This window comes from Taeniopygia guttata, chromosome 8, assembly GCF_048771995.1.
Source record: "Taeniopygia guttata chromosome 8, bTaeGut7.mat, whole genome shotgun sequence".
Taxonomy (NCBI): Eukaryota; Metazoa; Chordata; class Aves; order Passeriformes; family Estrildidae; genus Taeniopygia; species Taeniopygia guttata.
Window position 1 is genome coordinate 28,376,769 of NC_133033.1, and position 21,393 is coordinate 28,398,161.

Genomic DNA, 21,393 nt, shown 5'->3' on the forward strand with positions numbered 1-21,393 from the left:
CTCGGTGCTGGGAAGGATGTGCCAATCCACCAGCTTTGCCCTGGAAGTGGCAGCTGGATAAATAACACAAGAGAACCGCCACGGCAGAAAGCCATGCTGCTGTTTCCTCCTGCAAACAACTGCCCCCGGCATGCCAGAGCAGCCCCTGCTGAGAGACGACTCAGGGGACGGGTGTGTGCTTTCATGTCCAGTTTTATTAGTGTTGCATTAGTACCATAAAATAGTTGACGAGGTTGAGCATGTTGCAGTTTGTTCCAAAAAAAAGGCTATTTACATTTAATCTGTCTTCATAAAAAACAACCCTATAACCCAAACAATACAACAATGAAACAGATGGAGAGCTCGGGAACCTACAAAGTGGTAACGTCCCCTCACACTGCGCTGCGGACAAGCCTGGTGGCACGCAGCCCCAGAATTCAGGCGCTTCCCATGGCTGGGGCACGTCCGCAGCCAGGCAGGCCACGCTCCGGCCACTGTCCCACCAAGGCTCCAACCAGCAGCTGACTGGATGTGGCCCCAAAACAGCGCTCTTCCTTAAGGAAACCAGCGACCTGCTGCTTTACAAGTTGGCACATCCCCTTCTGCCCCAGTCTGCCCCAAAGCACCGGAGTGATCCTTCTTGCAGGAGCCGGCCTGCCAGGAACATCTCCCATGAGAATACCATTGAAGAGGCTCCAGGAAACCTCTGGGAGGTGCTGCTGCTCATTTCTGGCCTTCTCTTGCCAGCTTAAACCCAGAGGGAGTGTCACATTAAAATGCCACTACTCAAATACCTGCTGAGATCAAGACTTCCCAGATGAAGGGGACAGACACTGCATCCAACCTAACTTCCAGAAAGCTCTGGGGTCCCAAGCCCTGCATGGCACAACTGTCCTAATCCCAGTTTCCCAATCCCTTAGCATACCAAGCAGCAGGAAAAGACCACTGGTTCTACTGACTCTTGACATGACTTCCCTCTTAACTTTGGAGATTCCAGGTGCATCATCCTCTGCCTTGGCTCTCCAGTGCTCCTGCCAGCACACGCTGCTGGTGAGAAACACGACAGGGCCTTTGCTGCAATCACAGGTTAAGCACAGGGCAGTGTGGTTCCTGGCTGAGTGTGATGATTGAAAGCAAACAGGCACATCTTCTCAGCCCCAAAAACCTGCCAGCCACCTGCCCCTGCCCTCTCTGCAGGATAAAGCCAGAAGCTTTATCTTGTGTTCTAACTAAAGCAGCAAAACATAGCCAGAGACTACAGTTCTCCCCAAACTCATGTGTAATTCAGGAGGATTCTGCAGTTACCACTGTGATGCGATGTGACAATGAACCGGATGGGATCTGCAGCATGGAGCTGGAACAGCCACACGAGATGTCCCCGGCACCGCCAGCGCCACAGCAGAGCCAGCCCTGACTGAGCGCTGGCAGGGATGAAGCCCAGCCTGCGTCTCCAGGAAACTCAAGCAGAGGACCAGGAAGCACTCAGGGTGCAACACGATGCCACAAACCCCTTCCATCTTTCAGCTGCTCTCTGGAGCTGCTAAACTAGGTCAGCGTGGCGCAGCTCAACGTGGAGCCAGCCGCTCCCAGAGCTCACCCCCGAGCCAGCCGGGAGCCTTGCCCACAGCAGCTGGAAAAGAAACCAGAGCTCTGAGAAGCCACAGCCAGAGGGGCAGGAAAAACTGGCCCTCTGCGGGGCTAGGGTGAGCTCTGGGACACAGGGAAAGAGACACCACCTTCAAAGCACCTCCTGGCCAGAGATCCACTCAGGTGCTGCTCACCCCAGGCCCTGCCTTTGCTGTCAGACCACACAGCTCCAAAGCAAGCCCGACTTGGGAGATAGCTCCCCTGCATTTCTTCATTTGAGATGTTCCTTCCCTGCCCAAGCTCTCCAGAGCTGAACACAGAGCAGTGCTGTCTCTGCTCTAAGCTAACCTTCTGCACTTGCTGACATGTCCACAACCACCCAAGCCCACAGGCTGGCACAGCTCTGCAGGCACGGGCCCTCTGCTGCCCCAGAAACTTCTCCTCATATCCCACAGTGGTGATCCTTCAAGTCAGTGGAGCTCACTCCCAGCAAGAAACTTTGCCAGAAACTGTGGCTAAGTGGGGAAACCTGAGATCAGTCACTCATTCATAGGACCAGATCTAAAGCTCCTTCCAAAGCAGCCTGAGCCATGTGCTTTGACACTCATTTTTCTTGGAGACAGAAACCTGTTTCTACTCCACACAGGGAAAGAAACAGCTGCACAAAGTGGCTCCACAGGAAAAACAACAGAGGCACAACAACCTGATCAGAGCTGTGCCACCAAATTTGCATGTCAGCCCTTGCCTCCAGGGCCAGGAAACACCACAGCCACCCCTGGGCACACAGCTGCCCACAGGCAGGCCCAGCCTGCCACTGCTGGACTCCCTTTGGGATAACAAGGCTGAGGAGTCAGGATGTTTTCTTGCATGGAAGACGCAGTTCAGAGCAACAACAGCTTTCCACATGGGGGAAATCAAGCCCTCAGGTGTACAGAGAGTCTCCTGATGTATAAAGTACAGAGAGTCGCATTTGTATAAAGTTAGAACAAAACACAAACCAACATGAAATGCAATGAGCAGAAGTGTTTCTCTCACACGTACACACATACACACAGAGTACAGCAGGGCAACACACATTTGATAGGCAGGACTCTGGAAACCCTGTCCTAGCTACCAGATTTTTTCTTTACAGTAGGTCGAAATACAAAGAGGAGCACAGTGAAGGTTCTCCCCTCACTCCCCAGTAAACAAAGTTATTGCAGTCGGTCAGTCCAACCCACCTCTGCAGCAGCACCACCAGAGCTGCCCAGGCTGCACGCTGCTGGAACCCAGCCCAATCATCCCTGTCACACCAGTGTGAGATTCGAGGGAGAAATCACACACTGACTAATCTCCTTTACAAAGCTTTTTTTTTTTTTTGATGCAACAGCCTCGATAAAGATGTGATGTGCTTATACACACTGTGCCATGCTGCCGCTGCTAGGCAACGCTGTACAGCCCCAGAGCATCAGCTCAGGTCACCCAAAAATGTCAGCTGAGGGACACGACAACATCCCCACTACAGCCCAGCTTCTGCCACAGCCAGGAGCCAGCCCACGGCAGGCAGGAAGAACTAAGTATTGCAGCTAGACAGCGTGTCCTGCCCAGCAGCATGCCACCAGGCTGGGGAGGGAATATTCAATCCCTGGCCACAGAGGTTGCCCTTGTGCTGGGAAAGGTTTCACGACGTCAGCTGGTGAAGCAGCCCAAGCTGGAACAGGCACAAGATGCAGCTCTCACCTCAGAACCTCCCTGCCAGCAGAGCACACCACCAGTACCTGCCCTGGGGACCTGGGTGGTCCCTCACAGAGCAGGCCCTCCTGAGCAGTGCAAAGCAGGTTCCCCGTGCCTTTGGAAACCCAAGGGTAAGGGATCAGGGGAAAAAAAAAAAGAAAACAGTTGAAAATAATCGCTGCCTTCAGCAAGTGCCTTCTGAAAATGCTCACAGTCTGGCCTGCCCACAAGGGGGGGACCCAAAAGGACCCAACAGAAATTCTGTCCCTTACCCTGAAATGCCAGAGATGTCTGTTCTTCCACATGGCAACAACACCCTGCTCCCCATATTCCACCCACCACCTGACAGAGCAGCCCATGCCACCTCAGGTGTGCAGTGTGACACATGGACAGGAAGGCAGCTGGACATGCAGAGTGCCTGGCTAGCTCCCAGTCCAGCCACTAGTGGTGCACCACTCCACAGAAAACGGCTCATCTTCCTGGGTTTGTGGGGGTTTTTTTGGCAAATTAATATTTTTCCTGTTATTTTTTTGTTTTTATTTTATTTTATTTTTTTTTAGAAAGCATTAAAAAAAATCTGCAGCTGTTGAAAAAAATCCTTTCCCTTTCGAGGCTGGACCAAGTTTTATTGACAGGTAAATAATCAGTGTGAGTATGTAAATAGCAGCGACCCCACTGACATGGTGCCCCTCAGCAGCACAGCCAGCTGGGGAACACAGAGACTGGCCCGGTTTGGTCATTGTCAAAGACCTGGGACATGGGAGTTTCCTTACACTTAGTGCTTCCCTAATTCCTGTTCCTGCCCAACCCTCCTCAGGCACCGCTTCAGCACCAACACCTGCCTGTCCCTGTGGCAGGCTCCATGCTCCGAAGAGGATCTCCTCTCCAGACCTCCCTAACTCTTCAAGTGGATTTTTTTTCCACACCAGACAGTTGAACTCCCTCCAGACTCGCTGTTCTCTCATCCTTTGGCAGCAGGAAGAAAGAATGGCGATCCTTTGCTCCTAGAAATACAGAGCAGGGGCCAAACGCACCGTAACACACACGATCTTCTGCAAAATCTGTTTGAGCTGATCCACGGCTCCCCCAGCCCACTCACACCAATGAGGTCTCAGGTTAATAAGCAGTGCAGTTACTCAGCTATCTGCTCGTAAGTGGTAGGTGTTCTTGGACAGGTTGCCTGCTCCTGCCAACTCCCCCACGACTTCACGTTGTCAGCACATCTATATTTAAGACTGGTTTGTTGGTTGGGTTTTTTGCCTTTGTTTAAAGGGGTTTCCTTCCTTTGTAGTAAACTTAAGAGTTAATAGAAAAAAGTAATTCAAAAGTAATCCAAGCACATCTGTAATTAATTCTGCAGGAGAGGGCAGAGCGACGTGAGTCAGAGTTGGCACGCAGTTCCTGGCTCCTGGTGTGCAGTCCTCGGGATGGGCAAAGGTCCCTGCGCCGAGCACAGCTAGAAGTTGGATTTGGAGTGTCCAAATATGCAGATGGGAAAGTGCTTGACATGAGAGGACCACTGTGCTGCCAGCTGAAAGAACTTGACGTCGTTCCACTCCACCCCATCGATCAGGACTGCAGGGGAGGGTAAAAAGAGAGGAGAGTTAGAAAATGCTGAGGGGAAGTGGCCAGCCTGAGGCAGCTTTGCCAGAAGTCCCCCTGCAGTCGGCAGAGGGAGGCCTGGCCACGCTCAGCTGCTCTGCCCCACTCAGCTGCACACACAGGGAGAAAGGCTGAGGAGCACACCAGGTTTGGGGAGAACAGCTCAGGTTGTTCCAGCATTGCTCACTGACACCAGAGCTCCCCACACTGCTGATTTCAGCGTCACCTGATCCAACTTCTCAGATTTCCTAAGCACACCTCATTTTCTTTTCTGGGCAAATGCGCTCTTACAGAGATGGACAGCAGTCTCTCCTCCCTGGCACTCTCACCAGGACATCCATGTCTCCCAAAGAGGTGACACATGTCCTGTGAGCACCCCTCATGCCTGCCAGTCTCACAGGGACCAGGCCAGGATGAAGGAGGTGACCCAAGCAGGTCCCTCTGTTGGGGATTACTAACTGAACAGGCTACAAGGGTATTTTTGCTCCTGGATGCCCAGCTCCACTGAAAGGCACTCCAGGTCTGCTACAGGATGCATGTATGGTTCCTGCTGTTACATGAGCATGTGACAGCGTCCTGCCCAGAGGAACAGCCACAATGTCACCACCTGCCACCAACCAACACTTGCACCAGATGTACAAAAGAAGGAGGGGATGACAGAGAGGGGAATGGAGCCCTGTCCAACCCTTGTTCTCATCCAGAGCATTGACTCAGAGCTAGCTAAAGGAGGATTTTCCCACATCCCAGACCTATCAAAGCCTTCCCTCGTGCTGGACATGCCAAAGCCAATTCCCCAGGAATATCCCCACCATGCTGGCTCCAGGGCACAGGGCAGGACACCAGTTTAGCCCTTTGCCTGGAAGACAATCACAGTACGCGAGCCTTGCCCCAGCACCCAAAGGGATGCACTCACCACGCAGCATGTTCTGCTGATGTTTCGCTGTGCAAATCAACCTGCTGATTCCTTCAATACACTGGCTCTTTGACTCAACCTCCTTGTCCTTTGTTTTCTTGGGCAAAAACATCACTGGAAGAAAAGCAAATCAGCATAAGGTCAATCTGTGCCACTCATCTGTGCTGCACCGATTCTTGTTTGAGCTTTTGCATTTAAACATTTGTGTCTGAAAATTCTTACTCCTAAGATCCTCCCTTTTTGGCTGGAGTCTGTCAGTGCTGAGCACCATCACTGATGCATATGAGTATCTTATTCCTAAATGTCTCTATATGAAGCCTTCCCAGCTCATAATCCTGACCCCAAAGGGCACCTTCAGTAACTCCTGCTCTGTTGGGACACCATGCAGGGAAAACATCTGCATCTGCAGTGCCAGGCCTGCTGCACTGACTATGGCCCAAAACAGCCTGGGCTGCACAAACACCTGGAGAGCAGAAGGGATTACAAAATGGGGCAGCTGGTGGGCAGGGAAGGCATAAGGAGAACTAAAAGGGGGTCCAGAAACTGTCCAAATGCATGAGCAAAGATCTACAAACTGGTTTCACAAAAGCTGGTGGTGTTGAACACCTCTGCTGCAGGCTGGGCCACCCCCAGGAAGAAGGTTTGGAGTGTCTCAGGACTGCCACTCCCAACAGCACAACACTTACAAAGGGTGTCACCAGGGCTGGCAGCTCCAGCACCAGCAGGGCCACAGCTGTGCTGGCCTGGCAGTGACCTGCAGGGTTGTGCAGACATGTCCTGCAGCCCAGGAGGCCCTTCCAGCCTTCTCTAAGAGTCTGCTAGGAGTGACTCCCAGGCCCACAGGCAGAGGATGTTGTAAAGGACAAAATGTTAGCAGGCAAAATGTAAATGCAGAACTGCCTTGCTACTTCCTTGAAAATAATTTGTTGCAGAGTTGTTCTCAATTTCTAAAATGTTTCATATTACCAAGGCTAGGAGCAAATGCAAAATCACGGACAATATTCAAAATGCCATTTTGTTAGCTTGTTTTGAGAAAATAAAGTCACAATTTTAAAAGCAGGAGAGTATTTATCGTCTACTTCCTTTTGACCCACAAAGCATTCTGTGCAAAAGCATAAGAATTATAAAATCATAGAATTGCTGAGGTTGGAAAATATCTTCAGGGTCATTGAACTAAACTGCTAATCTAACATGTCAACTGCATCACTAAACCATGTCCCCAGGTGACACATCTATACATCTTTTAAATACCTCCAAGCATGTAGGGATGGTGGCTCCGCCACTGCCCCAAGCAGTCCTTTTAAGGGCTTCACAACCCTTTTGGTGAAGAAATTTTTCCTCATAGCTAATCTAAATCTCCCCTGCCAACCTTGAGGCTACTTCCTCATGCCTTTTCTCTCATTACCTGGGAGAAGAGACTGACTCCCACCTTGCTCCAAACTCCTTTCAGGTAGTGGTAGAGAGTGATAAGGTCACCCCCAGCTTCCTTTTCTCTGGGCTGAACACCCCCAGTTCAGCTGCTCCTCCCAGGACTTTGCTCCAGGTTCTGAATCACCCCACTGGCTCTTGTGGGGTGGTGGGTGCAGGAGAGAGTGGGAGGCCCTAGACTCCAGTTCAGGGGGTACTCCTGCTGTGTCACCTCACAGGGATCTGTGATGCTTGCTGAGCTTTTGTTTTCCCTTACACGCCTTTTTCATTCTCTGTGGCTCCTCTGAGCTAAAGGCTCATAGAATAGGGATATCATCCCAGAAAGTAAAGCTATCCCAATTTTCCAGCACACTGTCAGAAAGGAAGGGCTCATTTACACTCACTGGTGGTTGGGGCATAAGCTGCCTTTTATCTAATCCAATATCCCAAAACAGCGCCAGCAGGCTCCCAAGGAACACAGGGAAACTGTCCATGCATGGCCTTCTGCATGTCCTTGCTCTGCTCCCACCTTTGCTCTTTTGGGCTATACCATCTTAGCTTCAGCCATCAGGGTGAACACATCTCACACAGAGGAACCACCCTTTCAAACCCTATCGCTTTACGCAGTCACTTCTCATCAACTGATTAGGATTTTGGGGATAAAAATAGGACTGAGGTGCTGTAATCCAAGTCAGGCAGTTCTAGAGCAGCAGGAGAGGGACAGAAGGACACCTTACCTTTCTTGTTCTTTTCTTTTGTCACAACAGTCATGGACATGGTTGGCGTGGTGGCGATCTCGCCGCTGGCAGGTAACCTGCTGACCTGCAGGGACCGGAAAGTGCATTTCAGTGTGTTTTTGGTAGTAGAGGGGTCCTTCTTCTCCGGGTCTCTCTTCCTGTCCACGGGTGGAGCTGCAATCCAGTAATCCACCTGCAGGCCCATCAACTCAGCACCGAGGCCCTGGCTGGGAAACAAGAGGAGGTGGTGATTTCTGCGTGCCTCTCAGCAGAGTTTTGTCAGAGTGGCTGCATTGCTGGTCAGAGGATAAACAGCTGGTTCTTTGGGCAATCAGGCAGTGACATTTCATAGTGAGACTCAGCAATTACAGCAGCCCAAGAAGTTACCCCTGAGAGATGCAGCCTGGGTCCCACTGTACAGAACCTCAGTGAGCTGACACAAGCTGACCTGCTGCAGTCACAAGGGTGAGCATTGGGAAGAGGGAGCCCACAAGCATTTTCCTTAGACAATGCTGAGTTCTGTGACACAGCAGCAAAGGCAGCTCCTGCGGTGACCCAGATTACTTCATCTTTGAATGGGGAAAAGAGGCTGTAAGCACCTTGCTGCTGACTCCCAAGCACTGGTGAGTGACTCTGTCCAGGCACAGTACTGCCAAAACCAACTCTCAGCTAGGGTGAACCAAGATTTGGCAGGTCCCTGAACATCAGGCATTCAGTTCCCAGCCTCCCTGACTTGCTTTTTGCAATTGCCTATCCCCAAGCCTTGCCACTTGCTGGGGAATTCCACTGTTGGAAAAAAAAAAGTTCTGTCAGCCTCGTGACATTTGCGAAACAACAGCAGATTTCAGGATATGCTCTGTTGTTGAAAAATCCTGTGCATCATGTGACAGCAGCTGTGCATCACCAAAACATGTTGCCAGCCCTTTCTTGAGCCAGCAAAGGTAAGATGAGCAACCTGGGAAGCTCCAGCTTTCCTGCCCCTGCCTCTCACTGATAACCCTGAGGAGAGCAGGGCTTCACCATTCAGCAGACATACAAGTGACAGCCTATACTTCTTCCTACACAGTGACAATCAGCTTTGAATAATACACAAGTACTAGAAAAAAACCTAAATTTATCGACCAGTCTGTGTCCCCAGTTTGAGTAATGGCAGTTGTTAAGGAAGATTAGTCTGTGATCTTGAATATGCATCCCTCTACACCACCCACCTAATAAGGAACTTAAGGTAAAACAAGGACTCTCCATCCTTACAGTCCTCTCAGCAAATAATTTCCTTTTCTTTGCCATTTATTCAGCTAAAAGTCAGACTGCAAAGCAGAGTTCATCTTTGATCACTAAAACCAGGTTTTTGGCTCTCAGGGCAATATTCAAAAGTGAGACTCTTTAAGGATGATGCTTTAGAGACGCTGCTTTGAGTTGTAAGGCTCCTTTGCATCACATTTCTCAACTCAGTCATAAAGACACAGCATTCCAATGTTCACCAGGCCCAGGCAAGATTTTGTGTTCCCTTCCCTGTTGGCTTAATCATTCAGTTTGGGTCACCCTCCACCCCCTGTACTGTCACTTACAGAGCAGGGGAGATGGAACCATGTTGAACCTGCACTTTGTCATTTCTTGATGATTTTACCACACAGTATGAAACCAAAAAATACCAGATTCCTAGAGCTGGGGTGTCAGTTTCAGATTTATCACATCCATGGCTCACAGCTTTAATACCTTATACTCTTGGGGGCACCAGTTTCCAAACCACTTCCACCTTTGGAAAACCCACACACAAAGCTCACACACAAGAATTCAGCTCTGCTCCTCGGAGCCTGCCCAGCCCCCAGCTCTTTGCACTGCCAGCCAGCTGCTGCTGGGGCACACGGGGCTCTCCTGCCATCAACCCACAGGGACACACCAGGAGGGGCCTGGGGAAATGGGCCCCTGGCACAGCTGAATGGGTACTAACACCTTCCAGTGCTGGGCACCTAAACTGGCACTTTCCCACCTCCATTGCCTTGTGTTTAAAGGGAACTCTTAAGCCACTTTAAGAAGTCAGATGTTAAAGGTTGCTGCAGGGCACCCTAGGGTGGGATGAAATTCCCATTCTCTCTCCAACAGGGACAGCAGCAGATGCTACTTAGAGAGAGCACATAAGCCCAACCTAAGAGCATGCCCTGGCACTTCCACAGCCTGACAATCACAGGACTGGGGATGCTAGAGGGGAGGTCCCTGAAACATCTTTTAGTAGCCATTAATGGATCTGCTGGCTGTGAATTTGTCTGACCCCTCTGATCTGCTGATGCTGCTGCCACAGAAGCAGCAGAGGCAGACGTGGTCCCTTCCTCTCTCCCTTTTAACTGAGCTCTCGCAGTGTCTCTGTGTGCCCCCAGCTCTCGTGCCACAGCTTCAGAGCACCCCAGAATGGCTGGGCTTGGAAGAGACCTCCAGAGGTGATCCAGTCCAACCTCCCTGCCAAGGCAGGGTCACCTGGAGCAGGTGATGCAGGGATGCATCCAGGTGGGTTTGGGATGCCTCCACAGAGGGAGACTCCACAACCTCCCTGGGCACCTGTCCCAGTGCTCTGCCACCCTCTACAAACCCACACCTTGAGTGGCTTATTGCCCTCCTCTCCTCTCCTAAACTGCAGAGTCCAAATGCTTCTAGTTTCCCCTTCTCACAAGACTTCCATGTTCCCTTACAGGCTCAGGGGAGTTAACACAATCAAGGGGAACTTCCCCAAGTACCTCTGAGTATTAGAGCTGCACACACAAAGGTTTAGACAGCTACACCAACATTTTGGGCAGCAACAAAATGAAGAGTCCGGGCCAGGGCAAGTCTTACTGGCAGCTTTCTAGGGGTTTCCTCCCTTCACCCCTAAAAATTTCAGCTAAACCAGGACTTACTATTACCTATAGGTGCAGTCCCCTTGCTGCTCAGATGTATTTCAGGCAGATGAATAGGAGCTGTAGTTCCACCTTACAACTGCCAGCATTACCCTCACAGAGAAAGTCATCAGCTCCTTCAAAAGTCACTCTGACCTTCCACTCACTTGGCCATTACCAACATAAGAATCATGAGGGATTAGCCTGGCACCCACGTGTACTTAGAGTCAGTAGATTTTTTGAATACGTATCTTCCCAAGAGAATCCTGCCCTTGAGACATGCAGCCTTCCTACTCAGTGCAAAATCCCCCTGCCCTCCCCAGCCAGGACACAGTCACGCCAGAGCAAAAGAGGTGACAACTCCAAACGTTTGCTAGGGATGAAGGAAGAAGACAGGTTTTCCTCTGGAGTTCTCTGCCACGTGTATGCCAGTATAAGGAGACAAAACATGGTTTACCTTGGGGAGGAGAAGCTGCCTGTAACAGATGGTGAGGAAGGGGGCGTGGGGGAGGCTTCTTTCACAGCAGGAGACACGGAAGGCGGGGTGGAAGAAAGGACAACGGAACTTGAGGGAGCTGCGTCATCAGAGTCACCTTAAAAAAAAAGGAAGTCAAACTGTTTGTCTGGGTTTGTCTCACAGCACAGAACACTGGGATAAAGCTCAATCTCCTTGTCCATGCTCCTGCTGCACAGGTTTTGTTCAGATTCAATCCAGAGGACAGCTGGCCCATCAGTTCTGACTGGCTGCACACTTCTGAGGGGCTCTGTATGTCTGGGTCCAAGGCAGGCACAGATATTGCCATTCCTCAGGCTCCTCCTTAGGCATCTGCTCTCCTAAGGTTTGCTCCCAGCTGATTTGGAGCCTCCTGCACAGCCACAGCCCAGCCCACTGATCTCCTTCCTACAGGGAATCTCCCCCTGCAACCACTGCAGGGCAGCACCACTCTTGGAATCCAGCAGCTCTGGGTGACCACAGGGATCTCCCCATTCCAGCTGCCTCCACCCTCCACAACCAAGGTTTCACCCCCTTCCTGTTGGCCCTTTAGGATGGTGGGAGCACTGTGGCAGCAAGGAGTGACCCACAGAAGGGCTGCCTCCGTGCACAAACCTATGTGTCACCCAGGCCACAAGAATCTGGGTTTGTCAGTGAAGCAATGCAAGAAACAATCCCAATACAAGGAAAACAATATTCCTGTGCATATAAAGGGGAAAAAATAAGTTCACATTGACAAAACAGAACCACTCCATGTCTGTGCAGGTAAGCAGACGGTATCCTCCTGTATATCAGCTTTGCACTCCCTCAATAAAAAATAAATGGGTCTAAAATAAATGGGTCTAAAATCTAAAACTTCAGACCCACCCTGAAGTTCCCAGGCACTGAGATCAATTTCATTCAGCAACTGAGCCCACTGCAGGGAGACAGGCATGAACTTCTGATGAACTGCCTCCTCAGGCTGAAGCAGGAACCTCAAACAACTGTAACAGTGAATCCACCCCACTGACAACATTAGAGAAATGGTGTTTGCACAAACGTGAAAGTAGAGCTTCCCTGGATGTAGGCATGGGAATTTCAGCTGGCCTGAAGCTCCATGCAAAGTAACAAAGGAAAAAGCACCTCTCCCAAGAGAGAGGGCTCTCTTTCTGCAGACAAAGCACTGGGAGCTAATAAAATCCAATTCCACCTCCCATCCTCCAAGGCATCAGTGATGGACGAGTCTGCTCAGCCTGTGAGGGCAGGCTCCCACTGCTGCAGGACACAGAAAGCACACACAAGATGTTCCTTACCTGATGTTGCAGAAGATTGTTCCACTATTCCAACCTTCACCACCTAAAGGGGGCAAAACAGAAGAGCTCTATCAAACAAGAGCCCCTGAACTTCAGGAACCCAAACCCCAGCATAGAGCTCACCTCTGCACTCTCCATGGCACTACCCCTGCAGTCAGAGTAGTTAAAAGAGTCCTCTAAGAGCCAGGCAGGTCCTGGCAATGTCCAGCCAAGCAGTGCCAGCTCACAGCCCTTACCTGACTCACACAAAGGACAGCACAGACCCTGCAGAGCTGTCACAGACCTGCCCAGCTCTGCACAGCCCATCAGCTCCAAGCTATGCCAGCTACAGGGAGGAGAAGGGTCAGAATTATCCCTTCAGCACTGCTTTGATGCATCTGCTCATTACAGACATGCTGCTTCCATTGCTCAGGAGTAGCCACTTCCAGGGTGCAGCATAGCTGGGGTTTGTTAGGAAACCACAGAAGCAACAAAGTGCAGTTTCTGATCAGAGTTATCTATTTTCTAAACAAGGGAAGCATTCAACAAAGAAGATAAAGCCCCCACCAAAGCCTCTGGAGGCAGACAGGGACAAACCACCACATGGACAGGTCAGAATGATCCAGACCACACTGTAATAAGGGCAAAATGTGTGTGGCCAATCACCAGCTGGTACATCAAGATTAATGACAAATGTCACTGGCAATAGCTTGTGGAACAGAACATGCTGCAAACAAACTCCCAAGAACACACTGCCTAGAAAGATAAACTGGCCCTTGGTGATGTAAAAGCAGAGACCTTCTGCAGTGATAATCTGCTGTGGTACACAGGGATCATCACTCTTAACACTGCAGAGAAGAGAGCCTTTTTAAGGTCCTTAAGAAACTTGTCTCCAGGGCTAATGTCTACCCTACACAAATGCTGACAAATGGAAAAGAGCTGCCAAGGGAGCTCAGTTCAATAAAAACTGCTTTGAAATGAGCAGTGATGTCACACAGGCTGTGTGGTTTGAAAATAGAAGGTCATTAAGTTCAGACATGATTATGAATGGACCACATCTCTAGGGAACACTATTCTGTAATATGGGGTCCAAACAAAGAAAAAAAAGTTAACTCTTAGAAGCAAAACACTTTGCAGAGTTGCTTGGAGGGCAGGGAGACGTATGCTCAACAGTAGATCTTGCAGAGTTGTCAGATTCTCTGGTGGATTCTCATTTAGCTCCAGTCTTGAAAAAGCTATCATGAATTCAGCAGTGTCTACACAGGCTCCCTGAGGGCTCACTGGCTTGGGAGATGGAGGCTGCAGCTCAGTTTGGCCAGTCTTCACCCAAAGGGCAACAAATCTGGCTCTGGAGTGCAGCAGCCATTTGTGCTGTATGTGTTAAATGACAAGAGGATGTTCCACAAAGTGTCACTGGCTGTGAACAAGGGAAGCAGCGTTAAGGGCAGGACAAGCAACACAGAAAACCACCTGCAGCCACCTTGATCTGCAAGCCAGGCAGGAAGTCTCTTCTGGCCTTTTCCTCCTTGCTGGCTGACTGAAGATGCTCAAGTTCAGACACATGGGAGGAACACAAGGTTAAACACTTTCCCTTCCCTCCACTTGAGGAGGTGCATGAGAACACTGCAGTTCCAACAGGCCTGCATCCAGGAAAGCTGCAGCAGCCAGCCCCCTGTCCCTCCAGGAAGAGGCACAGCCTGTTAACTCTCCTGGCAACTGGCTGTCAGCCCAAGGCAGCCTGAGCCTGGCTTTTGTGCCCGTCTGGCCCCTTATAAGGCTCCACTCCCACCACTTTGAGCCCAGCTGAGCAGCATGGCACTGCCCTGCCCATTTCTGGGTCAGAGACTGCACAGTCTGCCTCCAAGACACCAAGTTTTGCACCCCAAAAGTCAAGAGTGCAGCCAATATCAGGAGCTGCAAACCCAGGAGTCATTGGTTGCCTCTCTTCTTTGTCCAACAGCTCTGAGCAGGCTGCAGCCGAGAGAAAGAGCCTCAGTGCTCATGTCCAGCCTCAGACTTTGTGAGACACCTGCAATTGGCCTTTCACTCTCTCCAGATGTGTTCCACAGGGCATTACTGTGTCAGGAATGCTTCAGAATCAGGAGCAAGCAGCAATGATTTGACCCTCTTCACCAGTGACACAGGAAGTCAGTCTGTGCTTTCAAGGCAAGTTTTTCGGGGGGGTTGGCAATGGTATGTACACAGCAAAGCAATTCCACCACTTTCAGATAATCAAATCCAGACTGGAAAAGCAGTGCTTATGTCAAGATGACAATCATTTTAGAGGAACAGGATAAACACTCTGAGCCCTATTTGCTTGCACAAAATACAGGACTAAATCAGTCCTGAAAAAAGCTTGCAGAGCTCACCAACAGTCTGGGATGTTCCAAGTTGTCTCAGCTTTCCATGTTACTGAGAAAAGTGAAACAGCTGTTTTGTAAGAACAGTCCATCACTAGAAATTGCAGGTCATGGGAGATACAAGTTCCCAGCAAAGCTCCTCAACAAGGAACAAATTGGGAAGATGTGTCTCTCCGCCTTCGAGGAAGGCATCTCTCCATCAACAAACAAAAGCAGACTGCCATCTCAGGAATACTGCAGAGAGACACACTCACTATGAGGAGACACCAGAGTGAAAGCAGGGTCAGCCTGAGGGCAGGAGAGACTAAGCTCTTTAAATGCCTTGGGATTTCAGAGGAGCTCTGATGAACCGTGGGGACAAGAGGGAACGTGCGTGTGTCAGTGTCACACCGAGCAGGCACAGCAAGGCCAGCGGGCAAGACAGCAGCAGGAATGGGAAGAGGACATCCAAGAGCTGAAGAGCAGCCAAGGGATTTCTTCTGGCTGCAGGCCAATGATTTTACACCTAAAACTAAGTGAATTGAAGAGCATGATCAAATAAGGGAAGGGAAGCTAGAAAAGGCAAATAGCACACAGTGCACAAAATACAGTGACAGAAGAATTAACATGGCCCTGTCCAGGCACTCTGCACTTGGCACATCAGATGGGAACACTTAAGGACAGGGGGGAAGACAAAGGACTACCCCAAATAAATAACAGTAGTATAAATCACCTCCCTGCCAGGATGTGCTCTCTACTTCCCAGGCACAGATGGATGCTAAGAGAGATGCTAAGGGAGACCATTAGTGACAAGCAAGCAGGGAAATGACACTGCAAGAGCAAATTTGGCCAAAACAATCAACCAGGGTAGGTACAGCATCCCTACGATCACGTTTCCAGGGACACATCACATTCCTGTCTGAGAAGTAAAATACACGCTATTGTCTGTTGAAGTGTCTTAGAGGTTTGCTTAAACATCAGGCAGCTGCATCCAACCATCAGATAGATTGTCATGCTGATCATGCCTTAGAGCACCCAATGGCTTCTGCTCGACTCCAGAAACCTGGTAAGTTTAGCTTACACCTGAGAACATATTCCAGCTTGCTTGAGACAGCAGCACCACGACAACACTCACCCCAACAAAGGGAATGAACTTCTGTGAAGATTCTTCGTCGGGGCTAAAAGCAAAGAGAAGAAAGATGTTAGCAGCTTGCCTCCAGCCCGGGCACCATACTCACTCCATACATTCCAGCATGCAGCAGGGACGGACAGGATGCAAGCGCCAGTCCAACGCTCCTCTCAAGGCCCCCGGCCAGCACCAGGAGCCTGCAGGGACGGGGAGGAGCACGCAGCCTACGGCAGTCTCTGGGGGGAAAGGCTCTTCCTCCCTCCCTCACGCTCCACAGAGAAACATGCTTGGATGGCATGGCAGTCACCACAGACACACGGCCTCCTACTGCGAGGAAATGGATCTGTGCCACCACAACACAGAGCACTGGGTGTTACTTACTAGGCCCCGAGGCGCTCTGCACGCGCGGCCTCCCGGCGTCCCCCCTTGGAGCCGTGTGCCACAGCTTGCACATCCCCAAAGCAGTGGCCCTGCCGCGGGTTACAAGCCGTGACACGCGGTTACTGGTGAAGCACCGGCAAGGACGCGCCCTCACGCCCGCACGCCCTCCCTGCTGCTGGCAGCTTCCACAGGCACACCGCGGAGCTCGGGGCACACACCCACAGCTGAACCCAGCCCAGCAAAAGGCACACCAGTCCCAGAAACAGCTGCAGACAACACCACACACATCTGGAAGCCCCTCTGCTCTGGGCTCTGCCAGGAAGCAGAGGGTGGAGAAAGGCCAGCAATGAAGGCCACAGTCAAACCTAGCAGGAATTAGAGGGAGATTCAGCAAAGACAAGAGGAGAAAGAGATAAATGAAGAGGAAGGAAGGCCAGAGTGGCCTGCAGAGCCATTGCTCCCGTCAGTGGCAACAGAGATAAGAGACAGACCCACAGGGTGAGAAGAAGACCACAGGAACACATCCACATGTTTGGAGAAACTACAGTTCAGCAGAGGGAAGTCACTGCACAGGCAAGACACGCATTTCTCAGTGACTGAGCACAGGAAACAGGTAGGAAGCGGACGAACACTGAGACTTCTCATGTTTCTCTTCCTCTGCATCCCCCAGTGCTCAGAAAAATCCATCCAGCATTGGTTTGATCCAGAATTTAGCTGGGAGTAGCATAAATACTGCAGGTATTCCTATGCTGTTTCCAGCACGGATCAGAAACGCACCAAATGCACAAAGGTTGTTAACCTGTGTGATCAGCATAGGTTGGACACTTTCCTCTAAGCCTCAAGGAAAGGATGCCATAAAACTGCAGTGAACATAACTCAGCCAGAGCTCCCTCTGGTCCAAAGCAGAACACCATTTTGCAAACAGCCTCTCTCTTCAGCTCAGCTCTGCTGATGCATCCTTAAGGCAAAGCAAGGGCCTTTGCTCCCTTCCTACCTCACACCCTCAGGCACTGCACCCTCGTTGTTCTCCTAAAGCACAGGACAAAGTGACCATGTCCCTGATTCCATGCTGGAAGGCAGAAAGGTTCCATCTTTGCAAACACAACTGCAGGGCCCGGCAAACACATCTCCTACAAACATGACATTTCCAGCTCCAGGTTTGCAAAGGGAAATGAGAAAACCACAGAGATGTTGGAAGAGGCACAGAACAGAGGCTCAGCTCTCTTCTCTTTCCTTCAGCTCCATGGGCTTGGAGGCCAGCAGAAAGCAAGTCCCACTCACCAAGCAAGGGAAGCACCACAGCCACCCTGTCATCTCTCAGCTACTGGATGGCTTTGCTCCGAGCTCTGAACAAACAAACCAATCCAGTTCCCGCAGAAAACTCATTCTCATTCCCCTGGTAACTCTGATTCCCACTGCAGAGAGCTCAGGGGCAATTCTGAAATAAATGGTGCTGAAGCAAATGATGTATCACGGCCCACACAACGCACAGGCTGCTCCCGAAGCAATCCAGCTGGATTTCAGCTCAGCTAACCTAGTCCTGTCATATGTCCTCCTGGGAACTCTGGTCTTGCACATGTGTCTCTGGAAATGCAACTTATCAAAACAGCTGCTCTTCTTGCAGATGAAAGCAAATATGAGATGACCATGCTTGTTCTTCACTTCCTCTTTCATGCTCTTCCCAATTTTTGTTCTTCAGGATCTCAAGATACCAAAACATGAATTCAGAATACTTTCACCTTGGTAATAGCTGCTTTGATTCCTCCTCCTACCACAGCCCAGCAACTAAAGTATCACTCTGGAAAGGCAGCTTCCCCTTATTACCTCAGCTGCGCAGATTCCCAGGCTGCAGAGGGTTGACCCCACATGTCCAAGGTTTTTTTTTTACCCACAGGGTTTCTGAAGGCCATGGTACCTCAGCTGTAATTTAAAGCCAGACCTGGCCCAAGTTTTTGATTTTTAGCAGTTATTTCTCTAACCAGGAGGGTCTCAGGTACCACCTTTATTCCAGTCAAGTCCTGAAGGAGGCAACAGAAAAGAGAGGACTTTTATCACTGAAGGACTGTCAGGACTCTGGGCCATTTCAGGCCAGGAGCCACCACCACCAGCTCTTCACGCATCTGTGACATGAAATCTGGCTGCCCACTGGGCAACTCCAGCTGTCTGCTGGCTAACACTGTCCTGCTTCCACCAGGGTCAAACCAAATAAGGGACAAAGCAACACCAGGTCCTCTTGACACAGCAGATGAGTCTCCTCTCAGTCTTCCCAAAATCCTCCTTTCCAGCACTATTCACTTTCCTGCGGTGGGCTGGACATAGCCAACAGGACATCCATAGTTTCTTGAGCCTTGACTCTCCTCTGCTGCACTCCTGTTGCATTTCCAGCAGCTGCCCAAGGAGTTTCCTGCAGTAACCAGCCAGATCAGATCTGCTGAGCTAGAGGAGGGATCCCTCTTGGCCAGCTGTTTTCATGTCCAGCAGCTGCTGCAAGGTGTGTTTGAGGAGAAGCACTCAGAGCAATGACCTGGACTCTGCTCAGCCACTGCCCTGCAGGGCCTCTGAGACACACAGCAGGCAGGCAGGATCAGTGTAATCTGTGCTTCCTACTGCCCAGGAGCCCTCCAATCCAAGGGAACTGGGAGCAAGAGCTGGGAAGTGCTCCCAAAAGCTTTTGGTAAACACGTAACCAGGCAGGCAGTGATCCAGCCCTTGCCCTGACAAGTGAACAATGCTTCCATTTCCAACAGCCAGGCTGCTCCCCAGATTCATGCAAGGGCTATCCAGAAGCCACATGGCATGAGCTGTGCTGGGCACTGAATTACAGTGGGTGACACCAGCCCAGCAATTCAGCTGCACTGGGAACATGTGAGCTCTGACTCTCAGACCTCAAATGCCACAGGGTTTCTTTCAAGAAAGCAATGCAGAGAGACATCAGTGACATGCCCCTCCTGGTGAGAGGCCCACCCCATCCCCACGGTCTCAGCTCCCCAGGTGCTGCCTGGATTGCACTGTTCCTTCAGAATTCAATAACCAGGATTTCTCCCAGAGCTCACAGACAAAGTCAGTCACCCAGTGTAACTCAGAGGAGCTGCAATGGCACTTCATTTCCTTCGTGAACCCCTTTCCTCACAGCCAGCCCCTCTGCTTTCAGGTAAGGTCAGCAGATGCTCCAGAAGACCAGGGCAAAGCTTTGGCACCATTGCAGTCCATCACAGGCAGTTCATGCGCCAACCTTTGCCATGACAAATAGAACAAGGGCACGGGGAGAGAGCGGGGTCAGTCAGAACAGGGACAGCTGGCAAGAGAGTTGTAAAGCAGCTCATCACATTCAGCTACATCCTAGAGACTGGCTTGGCTTTCCTTGCACCACTAGGACTTGTTTAACAGAGCAAATGCCAGGATTCTGGGAGATTTCTTTTGCAATGAATTCGTAGGTAGTGCTGCTTGTTTCTACCTGGATCACTGCCTTGAAAGCTGGCTTGGAGAAGCCATTTACCCCTGGTCTCAAGGGGGAGGGAGTTGCAGGAATTTTGTGTGCTGAGTATGAAATTAAAAATGCCCAATAATCATATGATTCAAAGCAGGAGACCCTGCAGAGCATGGGGGTTTTGGAGGCAGCTCATAGAGCACAGCTTCACTGCCAGCACACATCTGTCTTCTCTTTCTTAAGCTCAGAGAAGTCCCATACATTTGGGATGCTCTGCCAGCAACAGACTAGTCCTCAAATTTTTGATTACAAGGAGGAGATTTGCTGGTCTGCACTCGGACACTGCACAGCTGAACCTTCCCTGAGCCACTGAGTGGCACCTACAGCACTCCAGTTCCAACAGATGGGAAACTGAAAAGCCTTTTCTCAATCCTGATCCTTCTGGAGCTACACTCTATCTTCTGATGGCTAAGGGAAAAGGCAAGGAAAAAAACAAAACACCTTCTCCATGTTGTACTGCTGTAAGCTATTCTCTCAACAACTCCTTAATTTCTACTCAGTCTACATCCTGGGAGCCCAAATGTGTGATCCAAAGGCACAGCAGTCACTTTTAATGATGCATTCTGCCAGCAGATGCCATGGTTTCAAAGCAGTGAGCAGAATTCAACCCAAAGCACAAACTGTGCATCCCAGACCTGCAGGAGCTGTTAAACAAGGCACAAATCACTGGGAAAAGAGAGAGGAGCTGGGAGAGGGAACCTAAAAGGAACTGATACCTTATGGTAAAATCAAAATGAAAGCTCTTTTTCCTTTTCAGCAAGCAACCAAAGAAAAAGATAAATGTGTTATTATACTTACAACAAAGTGATACATTTGTTTAGATAGTGCTAATGGAGACACGATTTCTGTGTTGTCTTTAACAATACCCTCCCTAAGTTGCTGCCAGTGACAGACACCCCCATTCCTAAAGGAAGGCACACAGGAGACAACTGCCCATGCTCCACTGAGAGCCTCTGACTCACTCTCCTTTGCTCATGGGGTACTGATCTGAAAGCAGAAGTTATTTTAAGGCAGACACACAGAAATACAGAGAGATTGCAGGTTGTGGCAGAGTCTGATTGTGAGTTTCAGCAATCTCTCTTCCCAATAACCTCCTAAATGAAAACCATGAACAGCTTCAGGTGTGGCACCAGAGTCCAAAGGGTGTCAAACCCAAATGGATCAGACCAGCCTGGTAAAGTGGTCCTGCACACTACTGGGAGGGATAAGGGCAGGGGTTGCTCAAATACATCTCTGCTGTTTTCCAACAAAGTGCTGTATTGACCTTCTGGACACATTAGAAAATCAAAACATTTAAATGTGTGTTAATGACAAAAATGAAGCTGTAACAGAATGGTGGAGGCAGTGGAAAGCAGTGCAGAGCCCAGCACCTGAAGGGTGCAGAGGAAGAATCAGGCAGCCTCAGAAGGGACTTCCACTGCTCTGGGGTGTCTGAGCTCCCTGCTGGTAACCAAGGTAAGTCTTCACACCAAAAACTAAATGCAAAAC

General features: G+C 50.3%; 1 protein-coding gene across 12 annotated transcripts in view; it reads right to left on the bottom strand.

Annotated features, from left to right (window-relative positions):
• Positions 1 to 174: 174 nt before the first annotated feature.
• The window catches only part of PACS2 (phosphofurin acidic cluster sorting protein 2), a 76,612-nt gene continuing 55,393 nt past the window's right edge, over positions 175 to 21,393 (bottom strand). For 7 of the 12 annotated variants that reach the window (XM_072932875.1, XM_072932873.1, XM_072932874.1 and 4 more), the window contains 7 exons: positions 20,622 to 20,654; positions 16,044 to 16,086; positions 12,591 to 12,633; positions 11,263 to 11,398; positions 7,939 to 8,165; positions 5,795 to 5,908; positions 175 to 4,854 (listed from right to left, as the gene is read on the bottom strand). In XM_072932875.1, coding sequence (XP_072788976.1) covers positions 4,736 to 4,854; positions 5,795 to 5,908; positions 7,939 to 8,165; positions 11,263 to 11,398; positions 12,591 to 12,633; positions 16,044 to 16,086; positions 20,622 to 20,654 — 715 coding nt within the window. In that variant the 3' untranslated portion in view covers positions 175 to 4,735. The remainder of the gene's footprint in view (positions 4,855 to 5,794; positions 5,909 to 7,938; positions 8,166 to 11,262; positions 11,399 to 12,590; positions 12,634 to 16,043; positions 16,087 to 20,621; positions 20,655 to 21,393) is intronic. The other 5 variants (XM_030279764.4, XM_032749705.3, XM_032749707.3 and 2 more) reach the window with 2 other exon arrangements.